The sequence below is a fragment of the Silurus aristotelis genome (genome assembly GCF_946808225.1).
Source record: "Silurus aristotelis genome assembly, chromosome: 16".
Classification (NCBI taxonomy): Eukaryota; Metazoa; Chordata; class Actinopteri; order Siluriformes; family Siluridae; genus Silurus; species Silurus aristotelis.
This window is the reverse complement of record NC_139589.1, coordinates 8301649-8318126: the sequence shown is the minus strand read 5'-3', so window position 1 is coordinate 8318126 and position 16478 is coordinate 8301649. Positions and strand designations below refer to the sequence as shown.

Sequence of the window (16478 nt, the reverse complement as noted above, 5' to 3'; positions counted from 1 at the left end):
GTGCTGACTTTCTATCAGTTCTGACTTTCTATCAGTTCTGACTTTACCTCAGTCCCGACTTTACCTCAGTGCTGACTTTCTGTCAGTTCTGACTTTAACTCAGTCCTGACTTTACCTCTGTCATGACTTTACCTCAGTCCCGACTTTACCTCAGTCCCGACTTTACCTCAGTGCTGACTTTCTATCAGTTCTGACTTTACCTCAGTCCTAACTTTACCTCAGTGCTTAATTTCTATCAGTTCTGACTTTCTATCAGTTTTGACTTTAACTCAGTCCTGACTTTACCTCAGTCCTGACTTTACCTTAGTACTGGCTTTCTATCAGTTCTGACTTTAACTCAGTCCTGACTTTACCCCAGTTCTGACTTTCTATCAAATCTGAATTTAACTCAGTCCTGACTTTAACTCAGTGCTGACTTTACCCCCAGTTCTGACTTTACCTCAGTCCTGATTTTCTATCACTTCTGACTTTACCTCAGTCCTGACTTTACCTCCGTTCTGACTTTTTATCACTTCTGACTTTACCTCAGTCCTGACTTTACCTCCATTATGACTTTTTATCACTTCTGACTTTAACTCAGTCCTGACTTTTTATCAGTTCTGACTTTTTATCAGTTTTGACTCTAACTCAACTTAAACTTAATTGACCTTAGACCTGTCATTGTAGCTGTTCTGTGTTTACCTCAGACCTGGCTTTACCCAGTTCTAGCTTTATTTCAGACTCAAAATTACAACTAATGTGAAGCAGAACAAATTCAAACATCTATGAGAGTAATGACATAACAAAACTAGCAATTATCAAAATTATCAAATTAATATAATTAAAATTATTATCTTTTTTTTTTTTTTTTTTACATATTTCCTTACTTTCCTTACTCTATATTTTCTATGGATATTGTACCATAATCATTAGAGAATTTACCAAATGAACCTTGAAAATCAATTTTTAGCTCCCCCTAGTGCTTAACAGTATGTTTATTTAAAATAGCATTGTATACATACGTTTGTATTTTAACACATTATTAGTGCACTATGTAATATATATGCATAGAATGTAATTATAGTTAATTAGGCCCTAGACCCCATTTGCTTGATTTCTCTCTAACATGCACGATGATCAGAGAGATCAGTGTCAGGGATGTCCATGTTATTACAGATGTGTGTGAGTGTTCTGTGCTCTTTTAGAGACAAGAATGAGCAGCGAGATGGGAAATGAGCAAGAAAAATAATGGAGTGAGGAAGCAACACGAGCAACCCAGCACACGGCACTCACTGTCTGGAAATTGCTTTTGGCCTCGGCGCCTTGCGGATTTATTTTTAATTAAATGTTCTCATCATTCAGCCTAATTACCTTCAGGATAATCAGGCTTTTTTAAATATCATTTAAAGGTTACACCCATCCAGCCCTAGAATGTAAACTCAGCTGCCCCGCCATGCAAAGCTCTGGACTGACACACACACACTCACACTCACACTCACACACACACACACACACACACACACACACACACACACACATTTCTCTCCGTCGTGTTTTGTGCTGTTTTTAATAATTCTCATTTGCACCTGGCACACGCAACAGTATACCTGCTGCTAGCAAGATGAGCTAAATGAAAGATAAGGGACAATGAATTTTCAAAAAAAAAAAAAAATTATAATAATAAAAATTCAGAGTTATTAATCTCCTGCTGCCAGATGAGAGACAGAGACAGGATGGGTGATGGCCAGCGGGTGGCTACACAGTCATTAGCCTGCTGTCTACACCCAGAAATATAACCTACCATTTCAGTTAACCTGCCAAGCTAAATGCACTAAATGGATAAGGAATGTATTTTTAGAAAGGTGTATGGCATTAAAAAAAAAAAAAAGGTTCCTAGGTGCCACATGTTCACCCCTAAATCCTCGTCTCTTTCTCGCTAATGAGGCAAAACTACAACGGAGCATCAGGACTGACAGAGGGATGAAGGCGAGGCTAGGATCTGAGCAGGCTAAGTGCTGAAATCAGTCAGTAGCGTGCTTTCTTTGATGCTCAGCCTTACTGTAGCATCGTGTTATCAGAGCTAATCAGAGTTGTTTCGGGGGAGGAAAAAAAAAAGCGGTCTAGCTGATATTGAGATGAAGGAAGTTGTGAATGACAGTGATTGACCTGTGATTATATCTCTAGCAGGTGTGATTGGGGCATTGTGGAAGTTTGACATTAGAATGAGGAAAACACGGGTTCTATTAAAGCAGGCATGAAGCACAGAGCGTAATCACAGGCTGGGAATGTTTCTCCCTCTGATTATCCCTCAGGTTGGAAGAAGGCTACAGGTAGTCGGCTCAAGCCCAGAAACGAGCGGAGCTGTCTGTATTACTGGAGGCTTTCACACCAGTGTCTGCAGTCATTTGTTAATACGGTGTGAAAGGTCTCTCATTAAAAGTGTATGGATATGGATTACTAGCGCGCGTGTTAGCGATGGTTTGCAGGTGCAGTTGTGCAATGAGGCTTGTCTTTGTGCGCCAGCTGTCAGACTCAAAGAAAAATTGACCTTAGCATGCTTTATTTCTTTCTGTTTGTCTTTCTTGGCTGTAAACATTTTTCAACATGTATTTGTTTACTCCTAGATTTGATGGATTGATTGTCTTTCGCGCTCTGTGTGAATGCAATAATGTGGTTTCTTTCACTTCTTGTCGCTTCTTTGTTGTGTTATTTATTGTTTTAATTATGTGTTTGCGTTCCTTCTTTGTTATTAGTTTGTTTCTTTGCTTGTTTGTTTATATTTGTGTTGTAATCTTTGACAACAAATCATTTCTTGTTTTTGAAACACTAACTTGATACAGTCATTCCCCGTTTATCGTGTCTAAAAACGAAACGCCAACCTAAAAATGCTTTTTTATTATTATTGTTTAAACATAAATCATCCTCCAACACTCTTTAAACACACACAGGAAACATTCGCAAGAAAATAGCGAGATGATTTTTGTTTAAATTGGTAGAAATATCACATTTATACTGAATATTTTAGCGTAGCCTATGCGTAGTTTCTCTGCTTGTTTATTGATTAAAATGTCCTAAGACGTCAAAAAAAAGGGTCTGAGTTAAAGATACACGTCACTGTATTCTTTATTTTTATTGGCTAAATCTGGTGACGTATGTATTTAACTCCGCCTTTTTTTGACATCAGAGGACACTACAACCAATAAATAAGCGGCAACTGCAAATAAAAACCAAACACAAAACGTTCAAAAGACAAATATAAGGATAATAAATCTATAAACAAGCAAAAAAAACAAAACAAAGTAATACAGTCGTCCCTCGATTTATCACGGTTCAAGTCTCGCGGTTCCACTTTATTTTCAATTAAGCACATAACCATTTTGTTTCGCGAATGATCCTGATTTCAGTTCATCATAAGAAATAAGTAGCATTACATGAAACCGTAGGGTTTTTTGCATGTTTGCTTGCTTATGTTTTTATGTTTCTGAGATTTCTTTGGGCCGTCCTTCCATCTGAGATGTGTTTCAGCACACTGATTTAAGAACAAGCGATTGAATGTTTGATGTTCGATTTGCGAATTGGTCAGAACATAGTCAAAGTGTAACTAATAATTTGTCTGATGTCGGATGAAAAAAGAAACAAAAAGGCATAGTCCTCATTGGTGTTGATTTTTATTTGTAGGGGTTTTTAGCTTGTTTTATTTTAGTTTGTTTGCTTTTGTCTTTTTTTTGTCTCTTATTATCGCTTAGATTTGTCTCTCTCTAATTGCTAGTGCTTTTATTTTTTCACCCTTTTCCTTTCTCTACTTCAATACTTCACCTATTAAGATAATTTATTATGGCAACTCTTCCACTTTTGGATTTCTGATTAACCAAGTAACAGCACAGCACAATAGCTTGTCTATGTTTTCTTCTCTTTTCTTTTTGCACACCTGCCTTTAATCTGCCTCATTCCTCTTTCTCTCACTCTCTCTTTCCTTCTGTGGTTGTAGATTGTACTGTAGCTCTGAGCCCTTATTGTGCTTCTGGTCCAGTGCTGCTGTAGACAGAATCCTGCAGAGCAGCTACACTTGCTTTTCATGATATATGCAGAAACCGTATGGGTTTTGTGTAGCAGTTGCAGCCCCTGATGGCGCATAGCTTGGGTTTGTTCAGCCCTTACCCCAGCCCACTCCCCCTTATCCTGGCTTATTAACTCTACACAATAGGGTTTTGCTGAGTTGTGTTATGTATCCTTGAGAGGCACATTTAGTCTCCTTGCGCATTGTTTATGCCGTTGTTAACTCGGGTGAATAAATTCAGGGAGGCATAGCAACTAGCACTGCAAGACTGCTACTTGTAAAAAGATGAATAAACACACAGTTGATATACTGCACATTGACTTAGTTAGAGTTGGATGAAAGATTCTGCACTAAGGATTAAAGGCACAATTTTCTTTTTCTATTCTATTACTCTTGTAGGCAAGTCCAAAGTGGAGGTCACGTATGACAAGATGTACACTGTAACCAGCTTGGTAAGGCTCACCGTTATGAAGGAGGATGACGGCATCCCTGTCGTCTGCATCGTAGACCACCCAGCAGTCAAGGATTTCCAAGCGCAGAAATACCTGGAAGTGCAGTGTAAGTAATGTGTCCTGCTTTTAGTGGAAAAAAACCCAGAATGCTTTAAATCATCGGAAACACTAGCTTTCATTTAGTCGTGACCTTTCCTTCAAAGTGACATCAAAATATAATTTAATCTAGTCCACTTGCCCCAAATGTCTTGTTTTTACACCTATGAGACTCCTGCATTTTATGGACAATGATAAATTAAATGAGCAAAACTATTTGGACACCTGACATTTCCAGCCATATGTGGTTCTTCCCCAAACTGTTACCACAAAGTTGTTCACACAATTGTACAAAATGTCTTTAGATGTGGTCGAATTAAATTTTTTCTTTACTTGAACTACAAGACTACAAGACAAGCAAAGATCTTGAGTGGCCTGTTATAGAGCTCTGATCTCAACCAGACTGAACACCTTTGGGATGACTGTGAATGCTGACTGCACCCCAGACCTCCTCACCCTACATCTGTACCTAAATGTGAAATGGGATTTTCAAAAAGCGCATATGAATCTCAGGATCATGCGTCCAGAAACTTATTTTCCATATGATGTATAGTAGACACTTGACCATCACATCAATATGTGGTTCTATCTTCAACTATTGTCATACAAATAAACAGCATTAAAATTCCTACTAGTTCTGAGATCATAGTGCTCCTTTGCACAAAGTTAGGTCCAAGAAGTCCAAATTTGCCATGGTTAAAGTGACCTAGAGTGACCTGCACGGAGCCATGACCTCAACCTACTGAACATCTTTGGGAGGGATTAGAAAGTAGACTGCACCCTGGGCTTTCTCAGAACATTACATCAGAACATGACCTCAGTAATGCTTTTGTAGGTGAATGAGCAAATCCTCAGGTGTTAATACTGTAGGTCTCGGTGAGGTTGTAGCTCAATAAATTTGCAAGTGGACTTCTGATCAGAAGGTTGAGTTCAGCTCCCAGCACCCTTAAGCAAGGTCCCTTACCCTTAGCTGCTCAGTTGTATAAATTACTTCAATGTAAGTTGCTCTGAATAAATAATTTACTAATGGCATAAATGTACCACACTTTAAAACCCAAAAGCCTTCTCACAATAATCGAGGCTATTCTAACAACAAAAAGGGTAATAGCCAGGTGTCCACAAACATTTGCCTATGCCATTTATCAAGTACCTGTAGTGTGTATCACCTAATACCTTTTCCATGTGTTCTTTTCAGCATTCACTAAATGGCACTATTTACTCTGTACACAGTTGGTCCTGACATCTACAGTGTTTCCTTTTTGTTTTCTTGCTATGGTGACAGAGGACACACTTAAAATCTCTGCTTTTTAAGCTTTTTCAGGGGGAAATGATGTGGACCGTGAAAGACACGTATTACATTCTGGTAGCGATTACTTACACTTTTGTGCCAACTCAGTCTCGGTGAACTTTGCCTTGTGAATTCACAAACCTCAATACAAACAAGAAGGCAGGACTGAGGTCTGTGGAGGAGCAGCTGCTTATTATTAATTGTTATTAAACACTACACCTTTTGCCCGGCTGTTTTCTTAATGTTGCTTGGTGCACATTTTGGGAAAAAAAACATACTGTGCTAAGGGGTTTTGTGGTAAAAACTCTTTTTTTTCTCTCAGCGCCTGCTAGGATTTTTCTTGTTAGAAATTTTGCTACTTCTGCTTTTATTAAAAAAAAAAAAAAATGCTGTATAAGGTGCCAATTTTGGGGGGGGGATACGTATAACGTTATTCCCTCAGCTCGGTTAAATATCATGTCCTCTCTCCAGGCTCTGTCTAAAGTCTGAATATTTGCAATATGTAAAATCAGTCTATAAATTTTTTTAATAACATAAAGTGTTATTAAACTTTATACTTTCTTTTTTTTTTTGAGGATACAAACATCAGCTATAGAAGCTTATTAGAAGAAAGTAATATGAATAAGGATTTTCATTAGTCTAAATTATTGCACTTAGATAGCAAGTTAGCTAATAACCATGCATTATTTTATCACATTATTAGCCTTGTCAGTTTCCAGGCAACTAAAACATAAAACTGGGGAGCATCATTACATTTCTTTAAGCATTGGGAGGATAAAATGACACCGAATTTCACAAAAAAACTTAGTATTACAGTGTTTGTTTACCATGCTGTTTTGTATTTATTTATTTAATTTTTTAGATGCAGTGATGCAGAAAATGATGCCGTATCATAATCTAAAGAAGCCATTATCAGGCAACTGAAGATAGTCAATACACTGACTGACTACAATTGAGATTACCAGATTTTAATTGGGTTAATTTGACTTTCCATGAAACTGTGGAGGATTCCTATTAGAGAAAATGTCTTGTCAGGGTTGGGAAAGATCTGCCTGCTTTTCTTTAAATCTTCACTAATTTAAATAATGGTGCTGTCTGCATTTTTCTCCGCAGATACACATTCGATCTGATCCAGCAGTGAGCAAGTAAAAATTATGCAGCCATTCACTTTTTAGTAATGAAGCACTGATACTGTCTTGGTACTCAGTACAATTTACTTGTTTTCACTAGCTTTTTTTTTTTCTACAGTAGTGACAGAAGTTGTATCAACTGGTAAAAAATAGAGCTTTTGTCTTAATAAAACTGCTGCACAGGCAGAGGGCTTATAGCTTTGGTCCTGCAGTTTGTTTGGTTCATGATTAAGTGTTCTCACATAGTCGTCATGGTCATAGTCCCAATAACATCATGGTGATTGGCAGTGTCATGGTACAAAGGTGTTTAGAAACATTTGGATTGTGTTGAAGTGTTCAATCTGCCCAATCAATTCTTAAAAATGTTCTGCTTTGTCTCCATCTAAAAGGGAAGAACTATGTTTAAGGTTTTACTCTCATGTTTGTAAAATCTAAAATGCGTGCATCATAGGGGTTGATAAATTGCAATGGATGTTCTACTTAGTCTTTCTGAAAAAATATACTAATCATTTTTTTAAGTTCATTAAGTCACATATACATTTCCTGCTAAAAATTTCTCTTAGGGTTTGTTCAGGTCCTAAAGAGGTTCTTCTTACCTTCTCCGAAAGGGAGGTCCTGCAAAAGATTCTATACTGTCTATACTGGATTGTGTAAAAATATTGTTCTTAGGTGTACCTCAATTTCTAACAACGTTCTGCATTCTCTTTCTAATAAAAATACAATACAAAAGAATCTTCATGGGTTTACTATATTTTTTTATGCTGTATTTCCTAAAAATATACAGTTTTTGTCCCTTACGAGGGAAATATCAAGGTCCGTGACGTGGGGCCGCCTTCCCGTGGGCTCACCACCTGCAGGAGGGACCATAAGGGACGGTGCTGTGAGGATTGGGCAGCAGTCGAAGGCGGGGGCCTGCTTAGACTGCTGCCCCCGCGACCCAAATTACGGATAAGCGGGAGAAAATGAATGAATGAATATACAGTTTTATAAATACTAAAGTTTCTTTCTATCCTATCTAATTTGTTCCCTAAAACAAAGGGTTCATTAAGGGTACTTGAGTTCCTAGAGGTATACAATATTCTCTAAAGAGCAAGTTTCCTTTTAGGGGTTCTTTGGTTTCTAAAACGTTTTTATTTTATTTTATTATCACTATTGTATATGGAACCTTTATGGGGTTCTCTAGAGAGTATGCTAGATAGGTTTTTCTTACATTGCATTTTTACAAATACAGCATTATTGTCCAAAAAAATATAGACTCCTGTGCCCATATTAACCAACTGTGTTCCTTACTGTTACTGACTTTTGTTCTCTCCAGAGGTTTGTTTGTTCTTATCGCATGCCAAGCAAGAAATAGCACTTCCCAATACACCTTCCACAGAGCATTGACTGAAAATCGGTGCTTGTAGCTGACCTTTCCCTGGCACAGACAAGCCCAGATCATCATCCAGGCAACTGCCCTTTGGCTCGACTGGGCTTAAAGCAGGAAAAATGAACCCCCTCTCTGCATGAAGTTTAAGCACTAGTCTTTCTCTCCTGCTCTGAATTCTGGTTCCTGCAACAGTGAAATAATCAGCAAGAAACATCTATGCGAGTGGGCAGCATCAGTGGAGAGTTTATTTACCGAATAGTAAAATGCATTGCTGTGGATATTAAATAAGCCCAGAAATATTGATGGCTGCACCTCAAACAGTTTCCCTCTGTTGCTCGTCAGCACCTTTGTACCCCATCGGCTTGAGGGAAATGAAGTTTGGCAACTTGAGGGAAATGTTATTAAAATGAGGCTGACCTTTTTGTTTGGTGCCCTCCAGGCATGGTGTGCGAGCTGATCCAAAAGCAAGCGGCAAGAGCTCTTAGCCCTGTCTCTGCACCTGAACGCCCTGGAGAGGAAGCTCCTCAGAGGAATTGATACAGGGGCGCCTTCAAAGCTGGAGGCGTTCGCTCGGTACCTTTCATGCAAAGAGCATAAAGATAAGAGAGAGAAAGGAATGGGGAGCATCTCCACTGCGCTACCGGAGACAAACAGGTGGATCTTCCTCTTTAACCACAGCTTCAGAGCAGACCGCTCTCCACAACCCTGGCTGACTATCACCAGGAGGGCAACTTCAGCACTGTCAGCATGTAATTTGAACAGATGGACAGAGAGCAACAGATCACTTTTTTTGGGCCACAAAGGTCAAAATGGATAAATAATAGTGTTGGGTGGCCAAACGAACTGATACATTTGATGATAAAAAAGAGCTTTGAAATAATATTGAAAACTCATGGAAACAAAAAGTAATCAGTGCCAGTGTGGAATTGAATCATCCATTTATAGATACATTACATGTCATGGCACATTCCTAAAGTTTATGTTGCAAGTTACTGCAGCGTGAAACAGATGTTCCCTCATTAACATGGTTTCTTTTTAATACAAAAACAAGGCAAATGATTAGTACTCTAATGTCGGACAACTTACTGACTGTTTCAATGGATTGACTTTATAGATATGAAATAAGCATCTCCGTACAGAAAAGTCTAGCAGCTGTGAAGTAGCTGTATTAAGTCCCTGCAAATGAGTTGTTAATATAGAAATGATAACCGACTAGAACAAGTGCCTTAGTATAATCCTGTGATTTAAATTACATCTGGAGCTGCAAAAGAAAATAATCCGACACCCTAAACATATTGGAAAATTCAAAAGCTCTACAGGTGCTTTACATGGGTCAGTGCAAAGTAAACAGTAACCATGTAACCTGATTGATAGCACCACTACCCACGGTGCTATTAGATGTAATGAGACATGCAGTCCTCTTTCCAACAAGTGTTTGTTGACTTTGGCAAACATGTTACTCTGAAAGTCATACACTACTGATCTTTTCTATCATACACCATTTGTTAAAACCTCCAGATTTCCCAGCTTGTGTCAACACAAGCTGGAGCTAAATTCTATCTATTTGGGTGTCGCTCAACAACAACGCTCGGTGTCTCCATGCTAATTCACGACGCACGCTGTGAAATCTGGCCAATTTACATTATTAGAAAATACCAGCAGAAATACCAGCATTCTTTGCCGAGGAACGCGCTGCTTAGCACACACGAAATGCCCCATAATTGTATCAGTGTCATTACAGTTTTCACATTGTAATCTACCACTGTGCTGCTGTGCATACAGCTGGGCAAACAATGCACCATAGCACAGGCATGCCACTTCAAGCTCCATTATGAAGAGAATATTAGATTTGAAGCCCTCGGAGAAACTGCAGGCCTGGAAGCAAGCCAGCCTATGGAATGCAGTACGGTTCAGCCATTACAGCAAGACACTGCAAGGGCCTGGCTACCTGCAAAGGGACTTTTTTGTTGTTGTTGTTGCTGTTGTTTTTTTCCCAAGGTTAGACTATGCAGAGTCAGTAGTCTGAGCCGGCTGTATCCATTATCTCCACTATATTGCATGGGCAAAGATAATGCATGTGTTAGGGATGCCAAGAGTGCTGAAGAGCCTCATTATCAAAGCCCATCATTATCGAAAGCTTTTATTTTTATTATTGAGTTCTGAGAGTTGCTCAGGAGAAACATCAGTTAATCAAAAACAGAACAGATAATGGCAACTTTGACCTACCATGTAGAAAGTCCTTGAAAGCAAAAATGGCCACAATATCTGGCAGGAAGGTTGGCATACTTTCTCTCTCCTGCCAATCAGAGATGCATGGCGCCATATGACCCAGTGTAAGGGAAAGATGTTGGATAGTGTGTTTTTTGTGCATGTGCGCTGCGCTACTCTGCCCTCTGGTGCAGCATACGGAGCAATTCGTAAAGATCAACAGTTCATAAAGATGATGTCTTGGAGTCTGTCTCGGAGGAAGCATGTGTTGTTCTCACTCTCCCCGGTTGGTAGCTGCTGTTTGATAGGAGACAGCTGGCTTGTGGGTGGGAACTGGCCAAAACCAATTTACGGAAGAATTAGGGGGGAGTAATCAAGTTTATTTTTTTATAATGAGCCAAAATATTGTTGAACAAATGAGTGAGCCTACATTTTGGATATGTTCAGAAAATATATCTGCATGTTGAACTTGACAAATTTAAACTGAAACACAATTTTAGTAGGTACATTTACCTACTGTAGCATTGTCTTTTTTTTTCATAGCCACCCATCATAATGGTTCATTTGGTGGATGTACAAGTTCATGTTCAAATTCAAGTTTAATTATTATATACTTTAAAACACTTTCATGCTCGGCTTTGTCAGTGGCCTCCACCATTCTGTCTGACAGAATATCCCTGTGGTCGCACGGCCGAGTCATGGATTTTAGGGCTTAGCCAGGTTTCGTTGAAGCACAACACATTGCCATATCTGACCTCTTGTTAGTATATGTGATAAAGCAGCTTGTCCATCTTCCTGTCCCTCGACTGAATGTTAGACAGCAGAAAGCTAGTCATTCTGGTTTTTAATCCTACTTTCACCAGCACTTTTGCTCCATCTTCCCGGCTTCCTGTAGCATTGCCGTTGGCAACATGGTGTTTGGAAAGTTTTTTTAGAGGTGATCAATGGAAAATGGAAGATTGTATGTGAAGTAGGCATTCGACAATCTGGTCAATCAAGTTAATTATTGCTCAGAATCCCTTGAGAAGCAAAAAACCTAAATGAAATGGTATGGATTTATTTACAAATACATTTTTTTGGTAAAATTATAGTTATTATCAAATCACAGGAGGAAAAATACTTTAAAAGACAACGTTCCTGATCTGTTGTGTGTGGCCCTGACAAGCCTGCATTATTGAGCATTTTGCCTGCATATGCCATTAACAAACTCAAATGCTGGTTTGTATGTTAGTGCACTAATGGTTGCTGTACTTCAATCTGTTCAGTAAACAAAGTCCCCCAAACTTTGATTATGTGCTAGTTATGTAGCTTCAGGTCAATAAGTATACAGTAGAACGGTATGCAGCATAACCCCTGTTCTTTACTGAGGAGCACTGAGGTTTAAGGGCCTTGCTCAGGGGCCCCAAGAGTGGCAGCTTGGCGATACTGGGGCTTGAACCCCCGAACTTCCAATTGGTATCAAAGAGCCTTAACTACTGGATGCAAAGAGAACACTAAGCTACTTTGAGGGCAACTTAAAATGTAAGAATTATATTTTGATTAATTGCATTTAGTGCATTCCAGTTATATTGTTATTAGTCCCAGTGTTGTGGATTAGCCTGTAAAAGTTTTACTAATGTGCCTGGTCTTTGTACTGATGTAGAGGGACAGACATTATTATTCTTGTTATTATTAATAGCGTTTTCATTTATTTCATTATTATTATTATTATTATTATTATTATTATTATCACCCTAGATCACAGTTCTCCACTGGGTGGCTTTTGCTTCATCCCTGGCTAACTACTGTTTGCTAGGTCTTTTGCTGCTTAATGAAAGGCCTGGAACTCTTTCTTCTTTCACTCTTTCTGTTATGTTCTCTCCCCATGCTCTCATTAGCACTCTGTGTAAACACAAAGTATCTTTTTTTTCTTTTTACCACCCCAGGTCCTCCCTGTGTAAGCACTACCTGCTAAAACGGATCGGTAGGGGGGCTTATTATTAGCGTTTATCTAAAAGAAAGCACATGTAAGGGTAGCAGCACCATTCTTGTTTGAACTGCATTCAGCCATAGCCTAATAATGCCTTTATTAGCATCATGTGTACTGTAGTACACAGCTAATATGTGCTGTGTTCGGTCAACTTGGGCTGAAGGAAATCATCACATTCCACACTGGTGGAAGGATGAAGCAGACTGAAACGAAATGTTATTCAGCGCTCGTACAGCAAATGACCACTCTGCATGGCTGTCCCCTTGGCCGTATTCATGGCCTCATATCCATAATGTCATTGTGTGAGAATGTATCGGTGCATGTCAAACGTCATTGTGAATGTCAGTGCTCCTGTCGCCTGGTACTAGAAGCAGCAGGAATCCTAATCCCGCCAGAATTAGGCAAGAGAAAAAAAAAAGCGAGCCAGGCGAGGGAAGGATGTGCATTTCATGCTGAATGCAGTGACCATGACAGAAGACTGGCTGATGCAAGGCCTGCAGTAGACACAGACTCTAATGGATCAGGGAGAGGACAGTAGTGGTGCAGCGTAAAGGTCAGCACTGTGTATGTAGGAGGTTACGGTGTGCTATTGCAGCCTATGTAGGCATACAGTCAGGCAGCCAGGATTGCATCCATCAATTCTCTTGTTGCCGTATCCACCGAACCGGGTTTCGAAATCAGGTGTTAAGCGGTAAATAAAACCCAGCCGACCAATTTTCAGCTGCAAATGGAAATCAAACAAGCTTTGAACATATGGCTGTTTGAAGATTTATTTATTTTCTTCTTTCTTTCTTTCTTTCTTTCTTCTTCTCCCTAGATAAACCAGAGGTGAAGATTGTTGTGGGGTTTCCTCAAGGACTAACCAGAGAGGGTGAAAACCTGGAGCTGACGTGCAAGACCAAAGGCAAACCAGAGTGAGAGGGTTTTCATTCATCTTCAATCCCCAATAAACTTCAACAACATGCTATAGACACCACGGTAGATGTGTAGGCTTTCATATTGTGGTCTGGTTTTGAGTGAATGATATTGAGGGAAAGTTAGAAATAAAACATGATGTGGAATTCAGTTATAATCAATGATGGGGTCATGTGATGCAGCCTAACTTGAAGCAGAATTACAGTTACTGCACTGCAGTAAAGTCCTATACTTTAACAGCATGCCACGATGAAATAGAACACTGACTGCACCCCAGGTCTCCTCACCCTACATCACTATCTGACTTTACTAACACCCTTGCGGCTGATAAACACAGACCACAGTCCACAGACACACTCCAAAATCTAGTGGAACATCTTCCCAGAAGAGTGGAGGGAATTATAAGAGCAAATTGGGACTAAATGTGAAATGCGTTCCAAAAAAAAGTTGTACTAATTTTTAGTTAGTACAACTAAAATTAAGTTAATCGTTGCAGTTTCTTAAGTAAAATCTCCTTAGCGATAGCTTTATTATATCATGTGATTCATTATATACATTTAAAATTGATTAGTAGCTTTAGATTGCATTGGTCATCCAGTAAGGGTTACTATAGAAACTATCGCATATTAGAACCTATTGTTTGAATCAGTGTCAGAGAACTGCTGTTATAAAACTCCATAATGCAGCATATTGTCTGTACGGTCAGTGTTAAAAGGCGGCATCTTCAGCATCAATGGCAGAATGGAATAAACACATAGTTTCCAGACATATCATATTCATGCCCTGCGAATGCTAAAGCAGAAACGCGGATGTTGCCGTCTGGTAATTGTATGGTAATCAGTCCTCAGGAGCCCGAGCTCGGAGCCTAAGTGTGATTTGCATGTGCATACTGAAGAGGCGTGCACGAGCCAAATGATGTCATCAATCACACACTGTGTTCCTTGCTTTCGCACCATCAAACCCTGCACCATCAAACATTACCTCACACATAGCCGCATCTATAGCTACTAATTGAAAAAAAACCTGTGGATGACAAGACAATGGGGCAAATGTGTGCAAACACAATGAGAGGTAATTCATATGCTACTCCCCCCCTCCACCGCTGCCACTGCCGCCATTACCATCACCACAACCTCCTTCCCTTCAAACTCTTTGTGGGAAGATTGTGCAGGAAGCCTGAGTTCCTCCCGCATTCATTTAATAAGCATGAGAATGCAATCAATACAGTGGGGGCTGAAAATTAGAAGTCATTTCCATTAAAGGCAGGAGAAGGACCTGCAGTCATTACTGTCATATAACTTTGGGCCTGGTGTTCCGGGGCCATTTGTATTCTGCCTCCAACCCCAGGTTCTCTTCAAGCCCCCTCTACAGTGCCTCTTTCTCTTTTTGTTTCTTCCTTTCAGTAAAATTAAGCACTTTTTCTAGGTCATTTCTGTTCTTGAGTTACACAATCTGTGCCTGCATCTTTATTCCATGCATGTGTGTACTGTATATTTATTTCTTTTATTTCTTATCAGTGGTTCAAACTAAACTATCACAGAAATACTGTAAAACAAGAGACCTCTTCCTCGACAGCAGCTCTACAAGATAACACTGCCATCTTAGTATTGAGAGAGAGGGAGGAAAAAAAAAATTAGAGGCTTTTAACTGCTCAGTCTGGCCATCACTGTGAAAATAGGGAAAGGCCGTTTCATGCTCTGTTTACAGAAACTGTTAGAACAGAGTAACAAGACTCTAAGCGGCACTTAATAGCAATAGACAAGAGAAAAATATCAACCTTTACTCTTTTTTTGGCCTCTAAGATGCCTACAGCGATCCAGCTGGCTCAAGTCGAGCATATTCTCTGTTCGTGTTTGTCTGAAAGCCAGTTTAGTTGTGTATTCCATCTCTGCAGGCCTCTGCAGGTGAACTGGGTGAAGGTGGACGACGATGTGCCCTCTCACGCCGTCATCACCGGTTCGGATCTTTACATCGAGAACCTTAACAAGTCCTACAACGGTACTTACCGATGCGTGGCCTCGAACTCGGTGGGAGAATCCTACGACGATTACATCCTCTACGTGTACGGTGAGTTCACCAAGCTTAAGCAATCTTCCACCTTCCTTTCACTCACCGCTCGCTGGCACCGAATACGAGATCAATAAGTTTGATCTCAGTAACGTTTCCTTTTCCTTAGGATATCACACTCCGATCTGCACATTCGCCTATCTGAAAACACTTCTGATAGCGTTTACAGCACTAAGCCTGTGGAGAAATGACTCACGTCTGGTCTTAGATTGCAATAATCGACCTCTATTTAAAAGGATTTGTGTTGTGCAGAGGGTCTTTAAGTGGTGAGCTATAGTCGTTTTTACAATGCACAGCTGCACGAGGGAAAAAAGGAAAGAGGCGCACTCATCGGAAACCATCTGCACCTCCTCATAATGTGTTCACCCACTTTCTGCCTTATTTTAATGAGAAAACATTATGACGAATCATTAAAATGAGTTGTAATTGATAAGCACATATGGCAACCACAAGTGGGGTTTTTTTTGTTTGTTTTTTTCAGGGTACAATTAAAAACAAAGGCCAGACCTAAAAGAAATGAACTTAAAATCTGACAGTAAAAGCGTCTGGTTGCATCATTTCACTGTGCAACAATGTCAATTCAGCATGGAAGATGTGCTTGGATGAACTCTGTTCCATTATAAACAGTTCATATTTGCTGCAGGGAAATAACTGTCAAAAAATGGTGTTCAGTTGAGGGTTATAAATCATTTCCACATATACCACAGGATTTTACATTTATTAATGATTGACACTTTGCATTTGTATCCATTTTTTAGATTTAATGTCATGGAATTTCTATGAGAAGTTATCATTTACTGTACATTATTGCAGCCCTAAAAAGTCATTTCCTCACCACGCTCTATTTATAAAAGAAAGAAAAAAAAAAAAGTCATAGCTCTTAAAAAAAATAAAAAATATTCTCCTAAAGTCAAAAAAGCAGCTTTGAAAAAATATAGATTATGAGGA

At 39.4% G+C, this 16478-nt stretch overlaps 1 protein-coding gene across 13 annotated transcripts in view; it reads left to right on the top strand.

Moving 5' to 3' along the window:
• Positions 1–16478, top strand: part of cadm1a (cell adhesion molecule 1a) — a 328120-nt gene that overhangs the window by 266648 nt on the left and 44994 nt on the right. For all 13 annotated transcript variants that reach the window (XM_083564895.1, XM_083564900.1, XM_083564899.1 and 10 more), the window contains 3 exons: positions 4436–4594; positions 13366–13462; positions 15358–15530. In XM_083564895.1, coding sequence (XP_083421021.1) covers positions 4436–4594; positions 13366–13462; positions 15358–15530 — 429 coding nt within the window. The remainder of the gene's footprint in view (positions 1–4435; positions 4595–13365; positions 13463–15357; positions 15531–16478) is intronic.